The following is a 21,980-nucleotide window of genomic DNA, read 5'->3' on the forward strand; positions in this document are numbered from 1 at the left end:
CACACACACATACACACACAAAGACCTATTTCTGTCATTTCTATTGGTGTATAAAATATAATAATGCAGAGCATGGCATCCCCACTTAAAAACTGTGGAAAACATTTTTCTTTAACTCAAGGGAATGGTGAAATATCCAGCAGTAAATTGCATACCAAAATGATAATGAGAGGAAGAACAAGAGGAAAGAAAGGCATACTCAGAAAGCTGTCATTGGCTAGCATCCATTTCACCTAAAGGAAAGTAGGAGCTGAGATCTTTCCCGTAACAAGTTTCAAGCCTAATCAATACCAGCACGGTTTGGCGGTTTGTTTTTTCCCCATACCTTGGACAGAATACCAATGTGTTGGTGTTCTTAGGCAGTTTCCTGTAACTGGAGCCCTTTGATAAGAGGCTTGATTTGACTGGGGACAGGGAGCATTAGAGGATGCTGTGGCAGGTGGGGGCAGTAAGAAATGGAGCTGCCAACCATTAACCCTGGCGCTGAAGTCAGCCCTGAGTCAGCAGAGTTTCGGCTTTGTCGTGTTCCCATTGTGGAGGCGAGTGAGTCACCAGCGGCTATGAGCCCTGTGAGCTCTCATTTCCTGCTCCCGTTCTGAGCTCTCAGCCCAGGGAGGGAAGGATTTGCCTTTCTTTGCCATCATGCTTATTTTGTTCTTTTTATTGTTGTTGAAAATCTTCTGTCTGATGTACCTCCATTTTGGAAATGAGACTCTCCATAGATTACTAGCTTGATCACCTCTTCACAGCTCCTCATTAAACCCCTCCTCCTTAGCACCTGGAGATCTCTAATAGTGAGGATATTTAGTTGTGAACCAGGACTCTTTGAACAATATCCTAGGGTAACACAGCAGGCCAAGAACGAGGCGAGGCAGAGAAAATACTCATGCAAATCTGGGGACTCAGCCCATCAAGATAAGGTACCAGGACAGTTTCAATTAAAACAGTCTCCTCCTGCTTAGCGTTTCAGCTTCTTTCTCCTTCAGACTTGATTTTCCAGCTGTACCATTCTTCTTTATCCTGGCTTCCCCACCCAACCACCAAAAGAGAATTGGCTCTAGATCTGGTCCTTTTTCTGAGGTCATCAGACATGTCCATGCTCAGCCTTCCTCCTTGTTTACAGGTCAGAGTTGGCAAGCAAGACGACTCCTTGATTTTCCTTGCTGAGGGGCGATGAGATGTCTCTTGGGGGAAGAAGGTCCTTTACTTCCTTGTTCTTTTGTCTCTCTTCCCCATTGCCTGGCCACCTGCCAGCTTTTCCTCTTGGAGAATTATGATCCCGGACACATTCACTGGTGCTGCTGCAGAGGAATGAGTGGCTAGAGATGGGATGGGGAAAGTGAGTGGGCTGACTGGTGGAGACGATGTTGGAGAGGAAGGAGAGGGGTCAGGAGATTTGTAGGCCCCAAACTGAGCGAGGATAAGTCAAGGAAACAAGCATTGCAGACCACGGTGAGGAAAATCTTCTGGAAAACGGAGTTTTCCGATGCCAGTCAGCAAACAGGGTAGGTTGGCACAGACAGTGGGAAAAGCACTAAGGGAGGACCTGGATTGAAGTCCAGTCCCAAAATTGGAGGAACAGGATGCATCAGTTGATAGGTGGGCCAGGTGCTAAGGCATGTTGCAGGTCAGACAGAGGCAAGGGACAGTCTGGTTTGCCGCTCAAGTGTGTGGGAACCAGCAGCTCTCACTGAAGGATTAGTTGACATGCTTGTGGGGTGGGGCGGGCAACAGGAGCCGTCTCCTCTGCGGTGACTGAGGAGCCTTTGTGCTTTGTTGCTGAGCATGGGATTTCATAGCTTTATTGCAGGAAGGCCTTTCCCAGTGCTGTGTCAGCACTTCCAGCAGGAGCCCTGCTCTGCCAGCCTTTCTGCTTTTGCTAGGGGGCATGTTCCCCTCCCCTTGACTTGGGGGTGCAGCAAAGTAGCTGTGCTACAGGCGGGAGAGCTAGAGCAAAGAGTGAGAGCTGGAAGAAAATGTAGGCATGTTTTTTCTCTTCCCACTCCTCTGTTTTGCAACCATTTTCCTAGGGAAATAGGGGCTTGACTGCAACTGGGTCTACATGCAAGTATGGGGCGTAGATAGCAAGAGGTAGGGGTTCACTCTGGTGTTCATGTCTGCTTCTCACTAGCTGGTCTATCTGTAGATGATCTTACCCTGGCTTCTGTTTTTCTTTCTTCTATTTAGATGAAGAACACCTACCACAAACATGACCTTGGTCTTGGTTAGGGCCTTTGTGCAAATCCAACTGATGGCACAATAAAGTAGACTCCGAAACCCATAACAGAGGGGAAGGGAAGTATCAGTGGATCAGACCCCCAGGAAAGATCTTTCATTCAAATTTCTCGTGAGACTGCTTTGTGCTCTATTTATCCAAAGAGGAAATACTGCATGGGGAGGAGAAGGCAACCCTGCTTCATCCCAAAGGCATCTCCACTGTCCTTCCCAGCAGACAGCCAATGAAGGACAGCCTAGAGCTCTCACTCGATACAAGTCATTGACCAGTCCTCAGATAATAACAACCCTGCTGTCACTACTATGTGCTGTCTCTAGATATGAACCAGTGACCTAGAGTAAAAGGCCCTGTGTTTTCCATTTGCAAGCCAGAGCCAAGCCCGTTCTTTTTGAGAGGGATTTGGATGGGAGCCAGATGAGCCATTGTACATGCTGCCATCTCCCGTCATCTTCCATAAAGCTCCCAGTTCTCTGCTGGGGGCAGGGATGCTTGGGCTTGTCATTTATCATGATGTCCCCCTGCTAGATCACAATGTTACCTCAGACCTTTCATGTGCAGCCTTCCCACTCTAGAAGTGTCACTTCGGACTTTTTATTCCCGTCACCTGAAATTTACCTGCTGTTTTTGATGGGATTCAGAATCTTCTTTCCCATTTCCTGGCCTGCCTCACACAACTGTGGCATTCCTTTAGGTTGCTGGTTGCAGGCTATGTTCTGCCTCAAGAGCACTGCATTTCAGACCTTGATCTCCACGTAAAAATAGGCAGGGCTTGGCATAAGAGTTTCAAGGTTTCAGAAGGAAAGTTTAAAAGTACCAGCTAGGAAGCTTTGAGCACCTGTGCCATCCTATTTTTCTCCTCATAAAAATGATTTGGACATCTGTTTGAAGTTTCCCTGAGGCATACTAGCCCATGAACAGAACAGAATTCCTATAATCAAGGTGAACTGCAACAGGCCCTCTCAAAATTGGGTGCTTTGTGTAGGGTCTTTTGGAAGATGCAATGTTTTGTCCTTTTGTGAGGCTCAGCTATTGTGACCTTCCACATATAACCTTCAGTTTAGTTTTTAGCCATGCAAAGATTATGAGGACTGATTCCTCTGACATTTGCATCAGCCACGATATTGCCACACCAAAGGGTGGCTCATCATACTGCTGCCAAGGGCTGTTTCAATGCCCTTGAGGTGAGATGCGTATCAGGGAACAGGAGAGAGAAATCGGTGAGTGGCTCAGCAGAGGCAAGGTTGTGCAAATCTGAGTGGAGTTCACATGGCTTGTAACAAAGAAGCATTGATTGGAGGCCGGCTGTTGTGACAGAGCTCGCTAGTGCCCAAAGATCATTTCCAGAGCTTTCTGTATGGGGAAGCAAGAACCACTTCTTCCAAGTGTGGGATCTAAATGTTATGGCACCTCCAGGGCTTTTAGGAGAAAGGGTTTCCCAATTCAAGAGCCACCAGTTGCCTAGACTGAGTCAGCTACAGCTGTTTCGGGGGGGTATTGAGTGTATCATGGTGGCCAAGAGGAGGAGAGAAAACAGCACACCAGATGACACCTGATGGCCTCAAAACCTTTGTGTCCTGTGTAGACTTGCTTATTGCTCATTGATAATGGCACAGTTCCCACAGAGTATTTCCCATGACTCCTCTCCAGGTTAACTCCTCTCTCTGACTCCTTGCCTATGCACCTCATTTGTACAACAGCTAGGAGCTGCTCCTCTGTAGGCACTGTATGTCACTGGTGCATTTTGGAAACTCTCAAAGGTCAGCATGTTCTTTCTTTTCTTTCTTGAGAACTGTCCAGTGAAGGCAACAGCAGTCCTGACCAGACTGGTGGTTGGCATCGTTCAAGAAGTGCATTGAACTCGAGTTGAGGGAACAAGGACTCCATAGAGGTCCAAGCTGCATCAGTAAGAGTGAAAGTGATGGGCATGTCTGCATAATTGAAAACCTTTTTCGGTCCTCACACAGCACTCTCACAGAGCCATATCTGTTGGCTGCACATGCCCATCCAAGACACTGAGATGTTCTTAACCAGGCATGCCTCATACTTATTCTGTTCCCTCACACTCAATGAGCCCAAACCTTCCTTCTCAGCCTGCTGCTTGTGCTGGAGGGCATCACAAGTTCTGTGCAGTACCCCCAAGGCCTTGCATGACCTAGTAAATATCTGGGCTTGGGATCGTGGGGAAAGGCATCAACACAAACCACTTCAGAGGCCAAGGTGGAGGAGTAGAATCCCAGAGGTTTTTGCTAATGAGGTCTTGGCACCAACATGTCTTTGGCACTCACCTGGGCCTCTTTTACCGCTTTTACTGCTTTTGGCCCTTACCAGAAAGAAAACCCAAAGATCCCAACAACAACAAAATGTAATGAATAAATCTCCATCTGGCATGCTTCAACTTATACATCTAATCCCTCCTCATTTGCTGGTTGCCCCCTGGGAGGAGTCAGAGTCGATTGGTGGGCACTAGGAGATCTGGCACAGGAACTGCAAATGGCAGGATATATTCCAAGTCTCTCTCTCATATCGACCACACGCATCATTCAGCAAAGAAAAATCAAAGCAGATCCCAGCACTGCACATGCAAGCACATACACCCCGCTTAATATGTCCAAGCCACTCCAGAGACAGATTAGTGATTTTAATTTCTCCCTTCTTCCTGGCTTGCACACTTATTGTCATCAATAATCTTTGCATTTGCCCTGATGAATTATTGAGCATGTAGTGGGATAAGTGAGTACTGGTCATCCCATCTCAATCACTTTGCAAACAAACACTTTCAGGAGCATGACAAGAGTCAGTTTGTCTTCTAGCCTCTGATTTAGGATTGAGAACATGGGAAACTGATCCAGGAACTTGCAGAACCCGATTTACTGAGTCTGTTCCATTTCCTCACCATTCCTTTAGACAGGGATACTATCGCCGTGGGATGGAGAAGAGCAGTGCGTGTGTTGTTTCCTCTAAAGAGACATTTGGAGAAGCATAACTCAAGCAGTTTACCTCGTCTTGCAAAAGCACCAAGAGTTATTCAGTCACCTGGAAAGGAAACATGATTTCCGTGGTGGTTTTTTTTTTTTTTTGGGTTATTCCTTCTGCTGTTTTTCCCCCCTTCTCCCCTGAAGCCTCTAGAAAGTTTGGAATGTGTTTTTGTTAAAGGTGCTGCATGTAGGGGCCTGAATCCTAGCTTTGGCAGCATTCTACTGTTGGCAAGCAGACCTCAACTGGCACTGGCTTCTTCCCTTGCCAAAAGTCTGACTCTTTGCACCTGGGAAGAAGAGGGTTCTGCACCACCATTCTGGTGGTTGATGCTTGGAGATCAGGGTCAGGTTCATAAGCAATAAAGACTATGGGGCTTTTTTTGACAAAGTTGTGTCCAACTTTGTCAAAAAAAAGTGAGCATATCACATGACAAGGGTAGGGGAAGCATAAGAGGATATAACTGCAAATTGTTGATGCTGCTTAAGGTGAGGGAAAAAGGTGAGGAGGAACCAGTGACTTTCCTTCCCCTCACTTCCATAGTGTTTGTCTGGTCTCCTGCTTTCCTGGCACTGTGAGAAGGCACAGGGCCACAACTTCCTCCTGTCAGGCTCTCAGCCCATTGCGAATGTGACCTCTTTTACTGAGGTTTCGAAAGTGTGGTTCAAAGAGAACAGCTGAGGCCTGTGGGGGGTCACGGAGCTTGTGTGGAACTGGAGCCAGCTGTGCCATCGCCCCAGCTCCGGGCAAATGCTGCTTCGGGGCATGGGCCCTTCTTGAAAGAGGTGGGGACAGGTGCTGATGAATCCGCGCTCCTCCAGCCTTGGGAGAAAGAGGGAGTGCTCCGCACACCTACAGCCAGGCAGCCGTGAGATGGGCAGCAGGTTGTTCCCAGCGCCTTTGCTACGTGATTGCTTTTGCTCTCTGGCAAGCTCCCACATGCTCTGCAAGGCCCTAAGCACTTCAGAGCTAGACTGCTTGGCAAAGCCGTTGCACACCTCTGCAGGTGTGAGCAACTCTGAAAGAGGCTTTCTCACCTCCAGGGTAGGAGCAGAGTGTGCTGCAAAGCAAGCTGGAGACATCTTCCCCCTCCTCATCCATTCATTCTTTCTTCAAATCTCAGCATAGAATTATCCAAATGTGGCTTTGTTCTGCATTTGGTTTCATCAGAATGGCTGCTGTGGACCAGCAGACTCCCCAGCACACAAGCTGCATGGTGTCAGAAAGGTGTTGCACCATGTCCTATTGTCTAGACATCCTTTTCCCAAGGCCAGTAACTCCAGATATCATGGAAAAATACAGTCCAGCTACTGACGACCTCAGAGCATGACTTCTCACTGTTTTCAGAAAGGACATTATTCATGGTAATACTGACCCTATCCACATTTTAATTGGGAATATGCTATCCTGTCAGCTCAACTTCTGAAGGCTTCATGCATACAGGCACATGAGGGCACCAGTGCTTTACAGTGTCTATAAGCAGTACTGAAAAACATTCCTCACCACCCAGCCCCAGCAGTAGGGTGTGGGGCAAACCAGGACTTGATTCAGGGAAGGGGGCAAGTCTGCACAAAGCTCTAGAGATTGAGTTTCAGTCTTAATTGCTGCCGACTGTGGTCAGCTGATGGCGTCTTGGGGCGCGCTGTATTGTTGAGGCTTGTCCTCAGGGTCACTCGCTTGGCATGGAGGGAAGGAGAAAGGGAGAAAAGAGGAGGCTTAGTTGAGACGTCAGGAGTAAGGTCACACTGCATGGAAGATGGTAAAGATCTTGTTGTTTGGGGGTTAGAAGACTTGCATTTTCCTACACTTGCATGTCTGTCAAAACGCATGAAGGAGATTGCCTGTGTTCTTATTTAGAACAGTATACATCTCTGTTGTTTGTGGGGACCAAGACTGAGGAATTAATTTTGGCCTTGTGCTCAGGGGTCCCATTCGTCCACTGGAAGAACAGAGTAGGGGAGATAAGCAACAGTACAGAAGTCATCACATTGAAATTAGACATTTCAGAAATATTCTGTCTCCTCTCAGGAGATGCTGACCTCCTTCTCCTGCCATCCCTTTTTCTCTTTCCCCAGACTCTTTCTCTCTCATCAGCCTTTCATATTCCTCTCTCTCTGTACATCTTTTCTTTTCCTCGACCCTTTCTTTCTTTTCTTCTCTCTGTCTCCCAGAATACATCCAATTTCACGTTCTGCCAGGAGGAGTAAGCAAAACCCGCTTTTCTTGTTCTCACCATTTTGCTTCTCCATTGTATTTCTCATATAAATACTGGCTATATAATTACCAGAGCATTATCTCAGAATCACACAGATTAGGGAAAGACACAGTGGCAGCCAAAGATGAATTTCAGACTTTTTTCTCCAGTTACTAGGGGCGAATTCAACTGCGACACAGTATCAGTTCTGAAGTCCAACCACCACTTTTACCCAGCACTCTTCATCTTTACTCCACAGTATCAAGATGGAAGTTTCCTAAATACAGCTAGTTCTGGGGCACAGTCACATGCAAAAGATCTAGATTATGCAGGCAGATCATCCAAACTGTATGGCAGTACAGTAGGCAGTAATCCTACTGTTAGTTGGGAGTTATTGCTAGTCTGAAATGGGGGCCGTGGTCTTTGCAGCTCATTTAATTCCTGATGCACCTCCAACAGGATTAAAAGGATGTCTGAGTGTGTGCTAACATATGTTAGTACATGCTGTACTGATAAATATCTGTGCCTTTGTATGCCCACAGATACACAAGTGTTCTGAATATTTACAGTAAGTGATTTAATGCTTTCCAAAGTGGAAGGCAAAAGGAAGGAAAGCACTGTTTGTCCAGCCTTGTGCCTATTGGTGATTGCGAAACGTAGATTGTCTCTAGAGCATTAGGAATGGTCTAGAGAATGGTCATGGTGAAGAGCTATCTGCTGAGAATGAACAGCAAGGGTAGAAGGTGGTGGTGGTGTTTATCGACAGGAATGAAGCTGCTAAGTGCTGCAGAATGGGGTTCATGGGCCAAATATTAAAGAAGCTTTCTTTTCTTCTCTTTCTCTGTCTCAGAAGTACAGGTATGTTCTTCTCACAAATGTTTCATTGTCACTGCAGGGCTGCAAGCTCAGACTGTCATAGTCAATGACACAGTCTCGGGGTTCATTGGAACAGATGTTGTCCTGCACTGCAGCTTCACCAACCTACACCCCAACGTGAAGATCACGCAGGTCACGTGGCAGAAATCCACCAATGGCTCCAAGCAAAATGTGGCCATCTACAACCCTGCCATGGGGGTCTCCATCCTGTCTCCCTACAAAGACCGGGTGACTTTCCGGAACCCTTCTTTCAAAGATGTGACCATACAACTCTCCCGGCTAGAGCTGGAGGATGAGGGAGTTTACATCTGTGAGTTTGCTACCTTCCCAACTGGCAACCGGGAAAGTCAATTGAACCTCACTGTGCTGGGTAAGATACTGGACATGCTTTTCGGTGTCAAGCATTGCTTTTAATTATACAGCTATGGTGGAATCTGAGACTCATGTCCTGGGAACTTGGGGCAGAGATGAATCTGGGGTGTAAATTTTACCTGTAATGCCCTTTCCAGTTGACCGTAAGGAGGTGAAGAACAGGGAGACCAGAGCGGCTGGATTAACTCTCTGGTTCACTGAGCTACGTCAGGAACATCACTTTCTCCTACCAGATCTGTTTCCCAGTCTCTTAATGTAGCAGCAATAACGGTGATCTGTTCTCCAAAGGTTTGGTGAGGTTTAATGTGCTGGTGTTGCCCGTCAAGTGAACAGATGTAAGAGACACCAGAGAGATCCTCAGCACAAGTAGAGTTCCTCCATGGAATTTAGGGTAATGAGTGAATTGACCCACAAGGTTCACAAGGTTCACTTGCTCCCCAGTTTGAGTTTCATAATTAACATAAAGCTGAAAATCTATGGAAGGAATTACTTTCCTTTCTGTAGGTATGCATCTAGTGTATATCCACCATTCTTTTGCCAGAATATGTTGCTACGAACTTGCACCAGATGTGGATTGATCAGAAGGTCTGTCACTGGCTCAGCGTAGCCAGATGTTCTTTGTGTTGCAGCAGAGAGGATAGCACTGTGTTTCTAACCATCCCTTTGTGCCCTTTTCTTCTCATTTCTTGCACCTCTTTGTAGCCAAACCCACAAATTGGATGGAGGGCACCACCCGACCGCTTATTGCTAAGTCTGGCAGGACAGAAAAGATCTTGGTGGCTACTTGCACCTCCTCTAATGGGAAGCCTCCCAGCACTGTTACTTGGGATACGAGGCTCAAAGGGGAAGCGGAATTTCAGGAGATCCGAAACAGCAATGGAACCATCACAGTGATCAGCCGATACCGGCTGGTGCCAAGCAGGGAGGCCCACCGGCAGCAGCTCATGTGCGTGGTGAACTACCAGCTGGACCGCTTCACTGACAGCATGACCCTCAATGTGCAGTGTAAGTGAGCAGTAGCATTACTGGAGAGCAATGCTCTATTGTCAGTCCACAGGGCAGAGGATAAAGTCCTGCAAAAGGGGTTTTTTCTAAAGGGAGGATGCTGGTTGGGTGGAGGCATTGACTTGGGCGTTGCTCTTTTTCTGGGGAGGTAAAAATGAAGCGATCCTTTGCAATAATGATATGCTTTCCTTTTCTCATACCTTCTTTCCCTCTCTGCCTCTGCCACGTCACTTTATTCCTCCCCTTCTCTCTTTCATTCATCCTTTCTCATATTCCTTGTCCCATCATCTTCTCCATCTTTCAATCCATGCCTTTCTCTGTTGCCTCTTCCTGTTTAATTTCTTCCTCCTTTCTTTTCCATAACTCTTTTCCTCTCCCTTTCTGCCCTGTTTTTTCTATCCTTTTCCTCCCCTTGCAGATGAGCCAGAAGTCACTATTGAGGGTTTTGATGGCAACTGGTTTCTCAACCGGAAGGATGTAAAGCTGATATGCAAATCTGATGCCAACCCCCCAGCTCACACCTATGAATGGAAGCTGTAAGTGCTACAGTCCTCCTACCCTCAGCAGCACATTTGATCTTCATCCAGGGACAAGGAGCATCTATAGAAATCTCAGTCATCTTCTGGTCCATCCTTAGACTAAGGGCCTATTCCCATTACTGTCAGTGGTGTCCCTCCAGGTATAGCCTTAGCATCTAAAAAATATATATTTTCCAGGAATCAGCCCTGGCTGTAACCAGAAGCCCCCGTCAAAGCAGTCATCCCCACATGTCAGACATTAAACAGAAGCAATTCTATCTCCACCAGGGTTTCAGCTTTTGGCTGAATACACTAAAGGGACCTGGAAGGGAGCAAGAGGTATCTGGGAAGTCAGATGAGAACTGATGGAACCTGAGGTGGTTCTGTCTTCTCTCTTCCCTCCCTTTTTCTTTTTTCTATAAGCACTCATATAGCTTTAAAAAAAAATGATCAAATGGATACTTTCTTCTTTTCAGCTAGCATTTGTCATCAGCAAAGAGGCTCTCAGAATTGCTTTACAAGGAGCCAAGCATATTTTTTCTCATCTCACTTCCCAGATCAAACTGTTCACAATACAAGTTTGAAGAGGATTGTTTTTCTTGCCTTTTTAAAATTCTCCTCCTCAACTCTCTCCCTCTGGTCATGCTGCCAGATGTAGTTAAAACCCCAAGGGGGCTCACTGGGTTTGTTATAACATTGCCAGGAAAGTGTTAAAGATGCCCCTTGTACCACCCAAGGCAGAAGAGATGTCAGTTTAGGCTACTTTGGGGTGGAAGCAGCACTACTTTGCTTTGAGGAGGAGAAATGAGGAGAAAAAGTAGAAAAATTGAGAGAGAACAGAATTAAAAAGTACAGGCTTCTAACCTCGATAATGCTTCCATCTAATTCCCAAACCTCTCCTTTTCTGCATATTTGGTGCATTAGTTTGGACTGAATATAGATTATTGATCTGAAAGAGGACAAAAAGGAAAGATGGAGTGCAGCTGCAGGTAAGGGGAAGGGAGGTGAAAGAAGAGGAAAGAATTAGAGAGTGAGGGAGGCCACCTGAGACAGAGAAAATAGAGAAGGAAAAGAAAGGAGGAATTAAAACCTCAGGCACAGAGTTACCTCCTGGCCTTTTTGGCACAGGCTGTTTGGGAGCAGGGTTCTGCGAGGCAGGGGCAGACCAAGGAGACCAAGGCTATTGGTTTACTCCCGTACTCATATGTGCCTCTCTCCATTGCTGGGGGTCAAGCAATTGGTGCTGCTGGCAGTTTGCTCCTGCCTGGAATGTGAAAACCAGCCCTTGTTTCCTCTCTTCAACTTTGCATGGTAATGAGCAAAGAGAGAGTCAGGAGAGCTATTAGAGGAAGCAGTAGCCACCTTTAGCATCCCACTGTCTCATCTAACAAGGTGCTCAGTTTCTAGATGTGCCCTTGACTTTGTGTATTCACCCAGAGAAGCAACATGAGGAAACCCTATTTTTCCACCAGCTTTGGCATTGCAGGCTGGGTACAGCTGGGAAAGAATGCTCCTTCCTCTGCATAATGGATTTGCTACACATATGTGCCTATGTGGATATATAGGCATGTAAAGCACGTGCATGTACAGTTAGGCACTCTTTTACAAGCATAACTATACCCCGTTACTCCCTTTTGTTTCCTACAAATTGCCGACAATATGTGAACAGTTTTGTTGGAAGGAGGGAAAAGTATTACTTGAGTTTTTTCTAATTGCTTAAGAGAAGTAATTACTTTTCTTGGCTTCAATAATTAAAATAACCAGACCATGTATGCCTTTTCCTATCACACAGTCTTATTTACGTTTTTATGTGCCTTTGTTCATTTATTCTGTGCATCTTCAGACTGGTTTTTGTATTATTCCAGTTTTGCACTTAACTGACTCCTCTGCCGCCAGCAGGCCAGAGACAGCAGGGCTGTAAATCAGCTGTGTTCTACTCATGCTAGCGCTGCAATTAGCACTGGCTGATCAGCTGCCCAGGAGAGATATATGGGCAGGAAACTGCAGCAAAGCAGGGTCAGGTTGGTGTCTCATTCCTGCATTTTCTATTAAATGAAAAGCCAGGGATGGAGAAATGCTTTGTAGATGAGCCTGTCAGAGGTGAACCAGCTGAAACAAAACAGTGACGTAGCCATCTTATCCAAAGCTACCACCTATCTGGGAACTGTGCTGGAAAAGAAGCCATGCTAAGGCTCCAATATGTTTTCTGGAGAGGAGAAAATATATAAACTGAAATTGCTCCAGAGTCCCTTAGCCAAATCCATAGGGATGTATGTGACCCCATAGCTCAATGTCCCTTGCAACCACAGAGAAGGTTAAAAAAAGTCTAAAATGCAAGCTGAGCAGAACAGCAAATCTGCTGTCGCTGTCAGCAGTTCACTGCTCTGAGCCAGTGGTTTATGGGCCGCTGCAGCAGAGAGTTTGAAGAGGGTCCATATAAACAACCTGATTCTCATCACAGCAGATTTACCCTGAGGACACTCTATCGACTCTTTCCTATAATGCAGTCCAGGGGTTTGGACTGGCAACGTTAATGAGTATTTTCCAGCCAGCACCTCTATACCTCCCCAAGGGCAAGAGCAGAACCAACATGTCACCATCACTCTACAATGCTTCTTGACCCTCCTGAGTACCATCTCTGGAGTTAGCCCTGATCTTTCTTCTCCCTAGGCCAAATGGGACTCTGCCAGGGAGTGTGGAAATCCAGAACAACACCATCTACTTTAAAGGACCTGTTTCCTACAGCGTAGCTGGCACTTACATCTGTGAAGCTTCCAATGCCATCGGTACACGGTCAGGCTTGGTGGAAGTCAATGTCACAGGTAGGAAAAAACTTCAGGTACACTGTAAAAGAGAGTAATAAAAGGTGGGGAGAGGGGCGTGTGAGATGCTGGCAAACTACCAGGTAATTACAACTTCTGTCTTCAGGCATCAACTTATTTTCCTAGGGGTGGGGAGTTTCTTGATGCAAACTGCGCATTGCAGGTCTTTGCTTTGCTTTGGTTTTGGACTCGTTTGACTTGGATTTTACCTCCTTTCCTCCCGTGCTCTGTTCCTTTCTTACACCAAGATGTAGTTTACCTAACTCCTAAGGGGTAAAAAGAGTGAGACTCCTTGTCAGTAGCCTAATGACAGCTAGGCAGTGACCAGGTCTCATGAGAGAGATGGAGGTATCTCTTGCAGCAGTGAGCTGGTGGCACAGAAGGAAACTGCCACGCTGTGGTGGGCTGAAGACTCCTGGCAGATGAGGAGGAGCTGCCAACTGAATAGTCCTGCACAGCTGGGAGACTGTGTTGTAGCTAGGAAGACTCACTAGTGCTCTTCTTCGGGCCAGCAGAAGAGCAGGGATCTAGCCCTATTGCATCTGCTCTCCTGCAGTGGTGAGTGCTGAGCTAGCTTCAAAGCAAGGCCAATGCAGCTGACCTCCTGAAATTAGCAGTAACATTGTATTTGACATCCTCACTGTCTCAGTTCTCCACTTCTGTAACCAAGCTAATTTTCCTCTATCCAAGTGCTTGGAGGTCAATGGATGAGATGTGCTAATTACATGCTAATCACCAGGTATTTATTTATGATTATTATCACTGTAGCAGGCCTTTAATTCACACCTCCTGTCCTGGATCCTTGCCTGCTGTGTTGTTCCTAGTATACGTTTTCCTCTGGGGGGATTTTTCATTTGCTACTGAAAGGAAGCTGAGTGATCAAGTTCATTGTTCAGAACAAGGAACTCAGAGCAGCCTCAGAGCATCCACCCTGCACGGCACTGCCAAAGTGCCCCTAGAAGATGCTCATGGCCAAAATCCCTTTAGCCACTAACCATTTCACGTGAGTTGCCCACCGAAGGCATTGCATTGATGGAACAGATCAGACAACTGCCTGGTACAAACTGAGCAGACTTGCTTCCAGTTAGCAACAAAAAAAAAAATCTAAGAAAATAACTAGCAACTCGAGTGACATTTGAAACAGTGTTTTGAACAGAGAAAAGGCCTCCAGCTCTTTCCCTAGTATAAGAGAAAGAGGTGGGATTCATCACAGATATTGCAGAAGACCTAGGGATGCTCAGGCTCTCTTTAACAGTATCTCATTTTATATTTGTTTCTAGCTGCCTTTCTGTCTCTGCAGCCTCCTCCTATCTCTTGCTCTGTCAGGCCACGCAAACTCAAATAGCAGATATAGTTCTCTGTTCATCTTTCCTACCGCCACCTACAGTTGTTTTCTCCGTCTTAATGCAATGATATCAGTGTAGCCCAGGTGGCTTCGCCGAATCTCTTGCACGGCGCACAGACCCTGCTGGCAGGGAGGCTTGTGGGTCCTCCCTTTAAGCCCCTGTAAATTGCCCTATTCCTGGTGTTTTTTTTTTTTTTTTTTTTTTTTTTGTGAATTTATATGAGATCTGCCGACGCTGGGAAGTGGGGGCTGGCAAGGTTTCTAGGGGATGATGCCTGCCTGCCTGTAACCTGAACGTATTCCCAAAGGCCTGAGCTGTGGGCCTGAGGTTAAATGAGAGGGAAAGCGGGACACACCAGCAGCTGCCATGCTAGGAGGGATTAGCAGCCAACTCGTTAGGCCAGGGCTCCACAAAGTTAAAAAAAAAAAAAAACCTTTTAATAATTCATGGGATCTGAATATGTTTATTCAGTTCTCCCTAAGGCCTGATTAGGCCAGCGCTAGGGAGGGCTCAGCCAGCCTCACTCAGCTATTACAGGTACGTTTGTTTGGGTCTTGCAGGCAATTTAGGGATTGTCAGTGGACCACAAAACCTCTTTCAAGAGCTGCATGCAATAAATGGAGTTCAATCTAGTGAGCAGCCAGCCCTGGGAGAAAAAAGCCAGAAAGCTATTGCAGAGAAAACCCTGCAGCAGCTTTCCCCCTCTTGCCTCCCCTGATGCCTTCTCTCTCAGACAAGGAGCTTCCCTCCTCTGCTGCCACCTCAGCATCCTTCCTCCCACTCCCATGTCCCGAGAGGAGGATCATGGGTTGGTTCAGTTCCCCTCCTTGCAGGAAGGGTGATTTGTTCAGGGAGAGGAGGCTCAACACCACCGTTAGAGTTATAGCACATTAAAGAGATTGATAAGTGGAAATTTAATATTTTATTCCTGCAATCTGTTCCTGTAATAGCTTCTCCTGCCTTGCAGGACCTTTGTCAGTCGCAGCCAAGCCATGTAGCGTGACATGCAACTATTTATTTGAGGCAGTTGGGTGGCACAACAAGAGGCTGTGGCTGTGACCAGGCTAGCACATGTGTCCCTGGATGCCTACACAGGGACACACACACATATCTGCACATGACCCCTCTCTATTTCGTGGCACACACACAGATGTGCGTCCCAGCCCCCAGGGCTGCACAAGAGGGAGTGGGTGACGGGGCTGGGGGCTCTCCCAAGGGCCGCTGCAGCCTCTGTGGGCCTGCAGACCGGCTGGTTTGCCTGGTTTGTGGGCCTGCAGACCGGCTGGCAGCGAGGCGAGGAGGCGCTGGGAGAGCCAGGCAGGAGGCCGGCCGTGCCCTGTTGAGCTTGCAGCACGGCTATTTACACACCTCCAGTGATCTCATCCCAGCAAGGGCACTGCGAACAGCCCATAGGGCTTGCGGGAGCCCTCTGCATGCGAGCTGTTTCGTGGAGGCCTGTGAGTGCAAGGGAGAGGCCTTTCCGGAAAACATAAAGCCCCAAGCCCGTGAGCAGATGCAGTGGGGGAAGGAGAGGAAGTCTTGGGGGCCTGTTTGAGGCAATTCTTCTGGATTTCTGATGGGAGTGTCTCCCCCAACCTGTCTGATGGCATCTGTGCCAAGGGCCCCTGTGGGAGCAACATTTGATTGACAAGTGATAGGTGACCTGACAAAGAGATTAAAACCTAAGGCACATTTGGCATCTGGCCTAAAAGCTGTTGCACTCTGAAATACCAGCAGCAGCTGCTAAACTTCTGGATTAGTTTCCAGCAGTTTTTCCATCCCCACTCCTTCCTCTCCCCTCTCTCCCACCTCACTCCAGGAGAAGGGGATCAGAAATCCACTGTGAGGAAGGGGGAGGCAGGAGGGAGAGGGGAGACAGTTTCCACAAGAGCTGCCACAGCCAGTGTGCAGAGGTGGTGGATGCTGCAAATGCTCTGGAGCTTCCCAGGTCCTAGCTCTGTTCATACTGGCACAGACCGCGAGGCCTTTCCCTGCCTTCCCTCCACACTAGCCTGTTTAATGGGGAGGGTCAGAGTTCGGGCATAATCTGCTATGGACTGTATCTCCATGGAAGGGTGGCCATCACTTCTTTTATGTCTTAAAGAAGAACTATGGATCACAGCTGCATTTGCTGAGAGCATCTGGGAGCTGCGAAATTCCACAGACCAGCAGCTGCCCTGGTATGTTGAGCCCTAGGCAGGAGCTGGCAATAAGGGGCATCCCATCAAAATCATGTTTGCAGACTGCATATCCCCAGGGACTCACTTGGCTGTAGCAGTTGAACCTGATTCAGGGCCAAATTCCTGGTGTGTCTCCAAGGAGGCTCCTGCTGCTCCCTGAAGCTGCTGTTTGCCCATGGCAGGGGCAGGGTGTGGGACAAGAAAGTCTAGCTCTGGTCACCTCCTGGATCTCGGGTCGTGCTGGGTTTTCAATTGGTTCTTCTGATAGAAGGGAAAGGATGGAAATGTGGCTCAGGTTTAACAAAAAGAGAGTCCACAGGAAGTAGTATCGTTCAAAAATATCTAAGCAATTTGGTGAGCAAAAGGACTTTTTGAAAGGTGGTTTCCTGTGGATTTACATCTCATAGAGGAATTATTCAGCATCTAAAAATAAGTTGTTCCTGATCTAGGCACTTCTTACTGTGGGAACTGTGTCTTGTCTGTATGGGTTCTCCGATGTCTAATAATGAGGTTTAGGTGCCACCTCTGCAAGAGTTCTCACCCCAGTTCTCTCCAGGAGCTTTATGGTAGGGATAGTTTTGGCTCATTCTCCCTCTGTCACCTTGCCACGCTCAAAAAACGTTAAATAAGGGATTGACGGACAGGCAGCATGATCTGCATAGATCTCATATTTATTGGATACCATCCTTTAAAACAAAAGTGTGACAAACAATTAAAAATCCTTTAAAACAAAAAAAAACACCCATATTTTTTATGATACCCTTAAGCTGGGGAGGGCCTGGTTTGTGTCTGCAGAGGCATTGCAGCTCTACTCCTGGTTGCTGCCAAATCTGTGGTTATTTACACGAGTGGGAGAAGCCCCCGTGCCTCTTCTAGTTGAGTCCTGGAGCCCAGCATCTCCGTGAGCTGCAGGAGCAGGGACAAGGCAGGAGCCCTCCGCCTCGCACGGAAGGATCAAAGGGAACATGTGGGGTCGGCCCCGTGCCAGAGCAAAGCCCAGGGCGACCCCTCATCTCTCCGCACTCCCAGCTGCTGCCCAGAGAGGTCTGGCTCTTGGCACGGGGATGGGAAGCTGGCCCTAATGCAACAGCTGGCAAAGCGGGGCAGGGGAGAGATAGTGTTGCTGCTTTAATTCCTATTCATATCACACTCCCTGTTTTTATGGGGGTAGCAGGACAGGGGGAGGCTCTGTATATTAGCATTAAAGCCTAGCTTGTTCCCCCTCCCTGCTCTGTAATGTCTCCTGTTTCTTCAGTCCACTTTTCACAGCAGCTTTAATTCTCTCCAGACTCTTCCTAATGGATTTTTCGCATGGGGCCCTGGATGCACCCAGGGCTGCTGCCTAGCCATCGCACCAGTTTCAGTGCATTTCACGTTCCCTGCAGACGCAAAAAGGGGGATCCTTTGCAGAGTCTCCCCTCTCCCCTACAGTTGCATATCCCTTCTCTTTCATCCACCAGACGCGAAGCTTGGTGGGCAGAGGGGTAAAACCCCGCTCCGTGGGGCTGGCAGCAGTGCCTGTGTGTGGCGTGCCACCGGAGCTGCCCGAGTCACTCATTAACCTGGCGGCTGGCAACGGAGGAAGGAGGCAGCCGATAGCGCGCCATGCTCTGCCTGCCAGCTGCTGCGAGGGCTTGCGACCCAGACGGAGGTGGAGGGTGACGGCAAACAGGACACCGGGTGACATCCTGCTCGCAGCTCCCCGCCAAGGGGACTTACACCCTTGCCGCGCAGCGGCACGCGGGGCACGGCCAGCGCCTGCTTTGCTGCAGGGAGCCCCCATCGCAGCGGGGCTGGCTGGGGGCAGAGGGCAGAGCCCACCGCCGCTGCCCGCTGGTCTGCACCGCCATCCAGCGACAGCCGCTCTGCTCCTGGCTGGCCTCCCGCTCCGCTTTCAGGGGCAGGAGCTCCTCCTTTTCGTCCATTTTCTCTCGACCACCCCTTAGCTGCCGTCCCTCCCTGCTTCCCCAGAGCCACCCGCTTCTCCAGGCTCTGGGAGAGTGTGGCGAGCCGACAGCGAGCTTGCAATCTTCCCAACCCTTTTCTCTGTCTCTTCCCACAGTTTGGTTTTGTTTGCTCTGGCATGGGAACTGGGACACTGCAAGGAGGACGGGGATGGTATCTGAGCAAAAATAGTTTCTTCCTCGTGCAATGTGTGAAATCCAACACAGTGTCGTGCTAATTTTTGTGTCCGCAACGCTGGTGGTGGCGGGGGGCGGGAGGGTGGCACGTAGGCAAGTGTTATCTTGGGGGCGAGCAGCGCAAAGAGCATGAAAAAGATAATGTATATGACAAAGGTAGAACAACATTTCTCCCTCATTTCGTCTACAGCCTACAACCTGGGCTGCTAATTGGGCTGTTGATGGAAAAACGGGCCAAGCTCTTTTTGAAGTTACAGAACTCCAATCTCCAATGCATCTGTTTTCCAGAGCTGGGAGGCAGAGGAGGATGCACGAGGGAGCCCCTGCCTCCCTCCCCCATTGGCCTGTGTGCCATGGTTGGGTCTTCTCATGGTGGCATGCTGGGGCCGCTGGTCACAAGCACAAAAGCAGTCCTGCTATTGAGAAAGGCCTGGTAGCACTTCCAAAGAGAAGTCCTGGGAGGACTTCTTCAGTCTGGAGCTGCAAGGCTGGGGGGTGAAGTTAAAGACAAGCCAGGGCTGGTGGCACGAGCAGGGTGGTGAGAGCGGCGAAGGCATGTGTGGTGGAAACCGAGCCCCCGGCAGCCAGGACTGCTGGGGATGGACGTGACACTTCCTGCTGTCTCTGCAGAGAGGTTTTCCATTAACCACTTGGCTCTAACAAGCTTTCTGTTGATGCAACTTGTGGTTTTGGCTTTCCAGAACAGAACCCCAGCTCTCTATGCTGAAATACGTGCCCTCACTCTTCATTCGACGTCTGTCTTTGGAGAGCTATCCAGGCTCCTGGGAGGGTTCCCCTCTCTCCCTGGGAGGGCTCTGGGGAAAGGCAGGAACTGCTTGAAACAGCTCTGGGGCACAAGCAAAACTCTATCCCACAAGGGGCAGGCCAACGATTACTCTTATTCAGTCCTGTCACCCCAAATCTGCAGTCGTTTCTGCCCAGAGGAAGCTCTTTTCTACCCTCTTCCTTAGAGGGTGGCCAAGCTGTGCTCCAGGGAACCTCCCTGCCCAGCTCCAGCCTGCTTGAGATTTCCTGCTCAAACGCAGACACTTGGCTGCCGGCAGCAGAGTCTCGCAGGCTTGGGAAGAGGGGGCAGGAAGCAGACTCATTTGAACTTGCTTCCTTTGAATCCCTCACTCCCCATCGCCCTGTCCTGGCAGCTGCTCTGTCTGCGCAGGCTGAAGTTGCTCGTCATCCTGCATCTGTCCTTAGCAGCACAGGTCAAAAGACGGGGCCAGCAGGCTGCAGAGCACAGTAACAGCTCACAGACAGGGTGTGGAGAAAGTGGTGTGAGGGCTACAAGCATGATGCAAGGCTGGAGCAGCCTTGAGCATGGTCAGAGCAGCCCATGTTGCCACGCTGCTCATCATACGATGCTCCTGGATGCTGCTCTCTCCCCTCAGATATGCAAAGCAACTCGATCTTCACCTGTGTAATAAGTACATGGCCTGAACCAGCGTCTTGGGTGTTTGCACAGAGAGGATATGTCCTGGAGTGGGTGAGACATTGCGAGGGGAGCTGTCAGGGCTGCCTGCTCCTGAGTCTGTGTGTTTGCTGCCTCTTTTCCCTCTCTGCCCATCAGCAAATGCTGCTTTGGACTGCAGTTGGTGAAGAGAAGCAGCTTGGCCAGGGGCTGTAACCAAACCCAGGGGGCATTAGGAAGGCATTTTAAGTCTTGGATCAAACTTCATCTGTAACGAAATGTATGTGTCGAACAGCATGAAAGAGAAGAGAGCTCCTCTCCCTTTGCTTTCTGTCTTCTCTTTTTAGTTATTTATTTATTTTTAAATAGGTCAGGGTATCTGTAGGAGCAAGATTAGCATCTGCAGTGGCACTATGCAGGCCACAATAGTAACAGAAGAAAACAGAAGAAACGCAAACGTTGGGAGCACTGTACTCGTGCACTTCATAGTGCAGCCAGGTCAGCGAGCGGGATCGTCAGCAAGCTGCGACCCCAAACAGCACTGTGTAGCCGCAAATAATTCATGCGTGTGGGGACCAGGGGGAGTGACAGTGACTGAGTGCTGCGTTCTCCTGACCCACGTGAGCCCAGCTGGGGTCAGGCAAGGCTGGGATGCTGCGGGAGGCACTGGGGCAGGTGGACTTCTACCGGCAGGACCACAGCAACTCGGTGCCTGGGTCTCCTTCCCTGAAGCAGAGCCCCCGGGCTGTCGGTCCGCTCTGGTAAAATAGATCTGAAATGCCTTCCGGAAAAAATGGAAAGCATGCAGGCTCTCAAGGAATAGAGTCTGAGTGCTCTGGGAGGCAGTGGGCGGCTGGGGTGGGAAACACGACTCCGGGCCAGCTGGGCTCCTGCATGTGGCTCAGCAGGCCAAGCTGCGCATCCTGGCTAGCACAGAGCACCCTCATCTCCTCTGAGGTTGCACCCTTTCATCCTTTCCCTAATTTTTCCCTTCCCTGTTCCTTACCCTCATCTTCCCACCCCTCCACCTGAAAAAAAAAAAAAAAAAACATAAAAGAAAGCAAAAAGCGGCAGCAAGAGCACGGAGCAAGGGTGCAATTCCGCATGGTTTGACACTGTTCCCCCTTCCATCTGTCTTTTCCTACCCAGAATTTCCCTACACCCCGTCTCCAAACGATGATCGCAAATCCGTGGTGCAGCCGAACATCCCCACACCCGTGATTGGGGGCATAGTGGGAGGCGTCTCGCTGGTCCTGGTGGTGGCTGTGGTGCTCGTTGTGGTGCTCCGGCGCCGGCGTCACACCTTCAAGGGTGACTACAGCACTAAGAAGCACGTGTATGGCAACGGCTACAGCAAGGCTGGCATCCCGCAGCATCACCCTTCCATGGCCCAAAACCTGCAGTACCCCGACGACTCTGACGACGAGAAGAAGCCGGGCCCGCTGGGCGGCAGCACCTACGAGGACGAAGACGAGGATGCGGGAGGCGAGCGCAAGTTGGGTGGCCCCAACAAGTACGAGGAGGATGCTAAGCGGCCTTACTTCACGGTCGACGAGGGAGAGGCCCATCCTGAACCTTATGACGAAAGGACACTCGGCTTCCAGTATGACCCCGAGCAGCTAGACATAGCGGAGAACATGGTCTCGCAGAACGACGGGTCTTTTATTTCCAAAAAGGAGTGGTATGTGTAGCTCGCCCCCCTCGCCCCACCAGCGCGCACACTGCACACACACACACACACACACACACAACCCTCCCCACGCAAGCGCTGCCCTCCCGCCGCTCCGCACCCCGTCGAGCCGGGCTGCGGCCGCTCGCCCCCGCACTGCACGCGCCGCGCTCGCGCCCTCCCGCGCTGCCCCACACGGACCTGGGACGCTCCCGCCCCGGCTCG

At 49.3% G+C, this 21,980-nt stretch overlaps 1 protein-coding gene across 3 annotated transcripts in view; it reads left to right on the forward strand.

Moving 5' to 3' along the window:
* The window catches only part of NECTIN1 (nectin cell adhesion molecule 1), a 98,045-nt gene that overhangs the window by 37,213 nt on the left and 38,852 nt on the right, over positions 1 to 21,980 (forward strand). For 2 of the 3 annotated variants that reach the window (XM_088520598.1, XM_088520599.1), the window contains exons 2-5: positions 8,299 to 8,649; positions 9,354 to 9,656; positions 10,075 to 10,192; positions 12,845 to 12,996. In XM_088520598.1, coding sequence (XP_088376724.1) covers positions 8,299 to 8,649; positions 9,354 to 9,656; positions 10,075 to 10,192; positions 12,845 to 12,996 — 924 coding nt within the window. Of the gene's footprint in view, positions 1 to 8,298; positions 8,650 to 9,353; positions 9,657 to 10,074; positions 10,193 to 12,844; positions 12,997 to 21,235; positions 21,789 to 21,980 lie in introns of those variants that run through there. The other variant, XM_088520596.1, reaches the window with a different exon arrangement.

This window comes from Tinamus guttatus, unplaced genomic scaffold (genome assembly GCF_059628265.1).
Source record: "Tinamus guttatus ecotype Peru unplaced genomic scaffold, ASM5962826v1 Tinamus_guttatus_pri_ptg000093l, whole genome shotgun sequence".
Taxonomy (NCBI): domain Eukaryota; kingdom Metazoa; phylum Chordata; class Aves; order Tinamiformes; family Tinamidae; genus Tinamus; species Tinamus guttatus.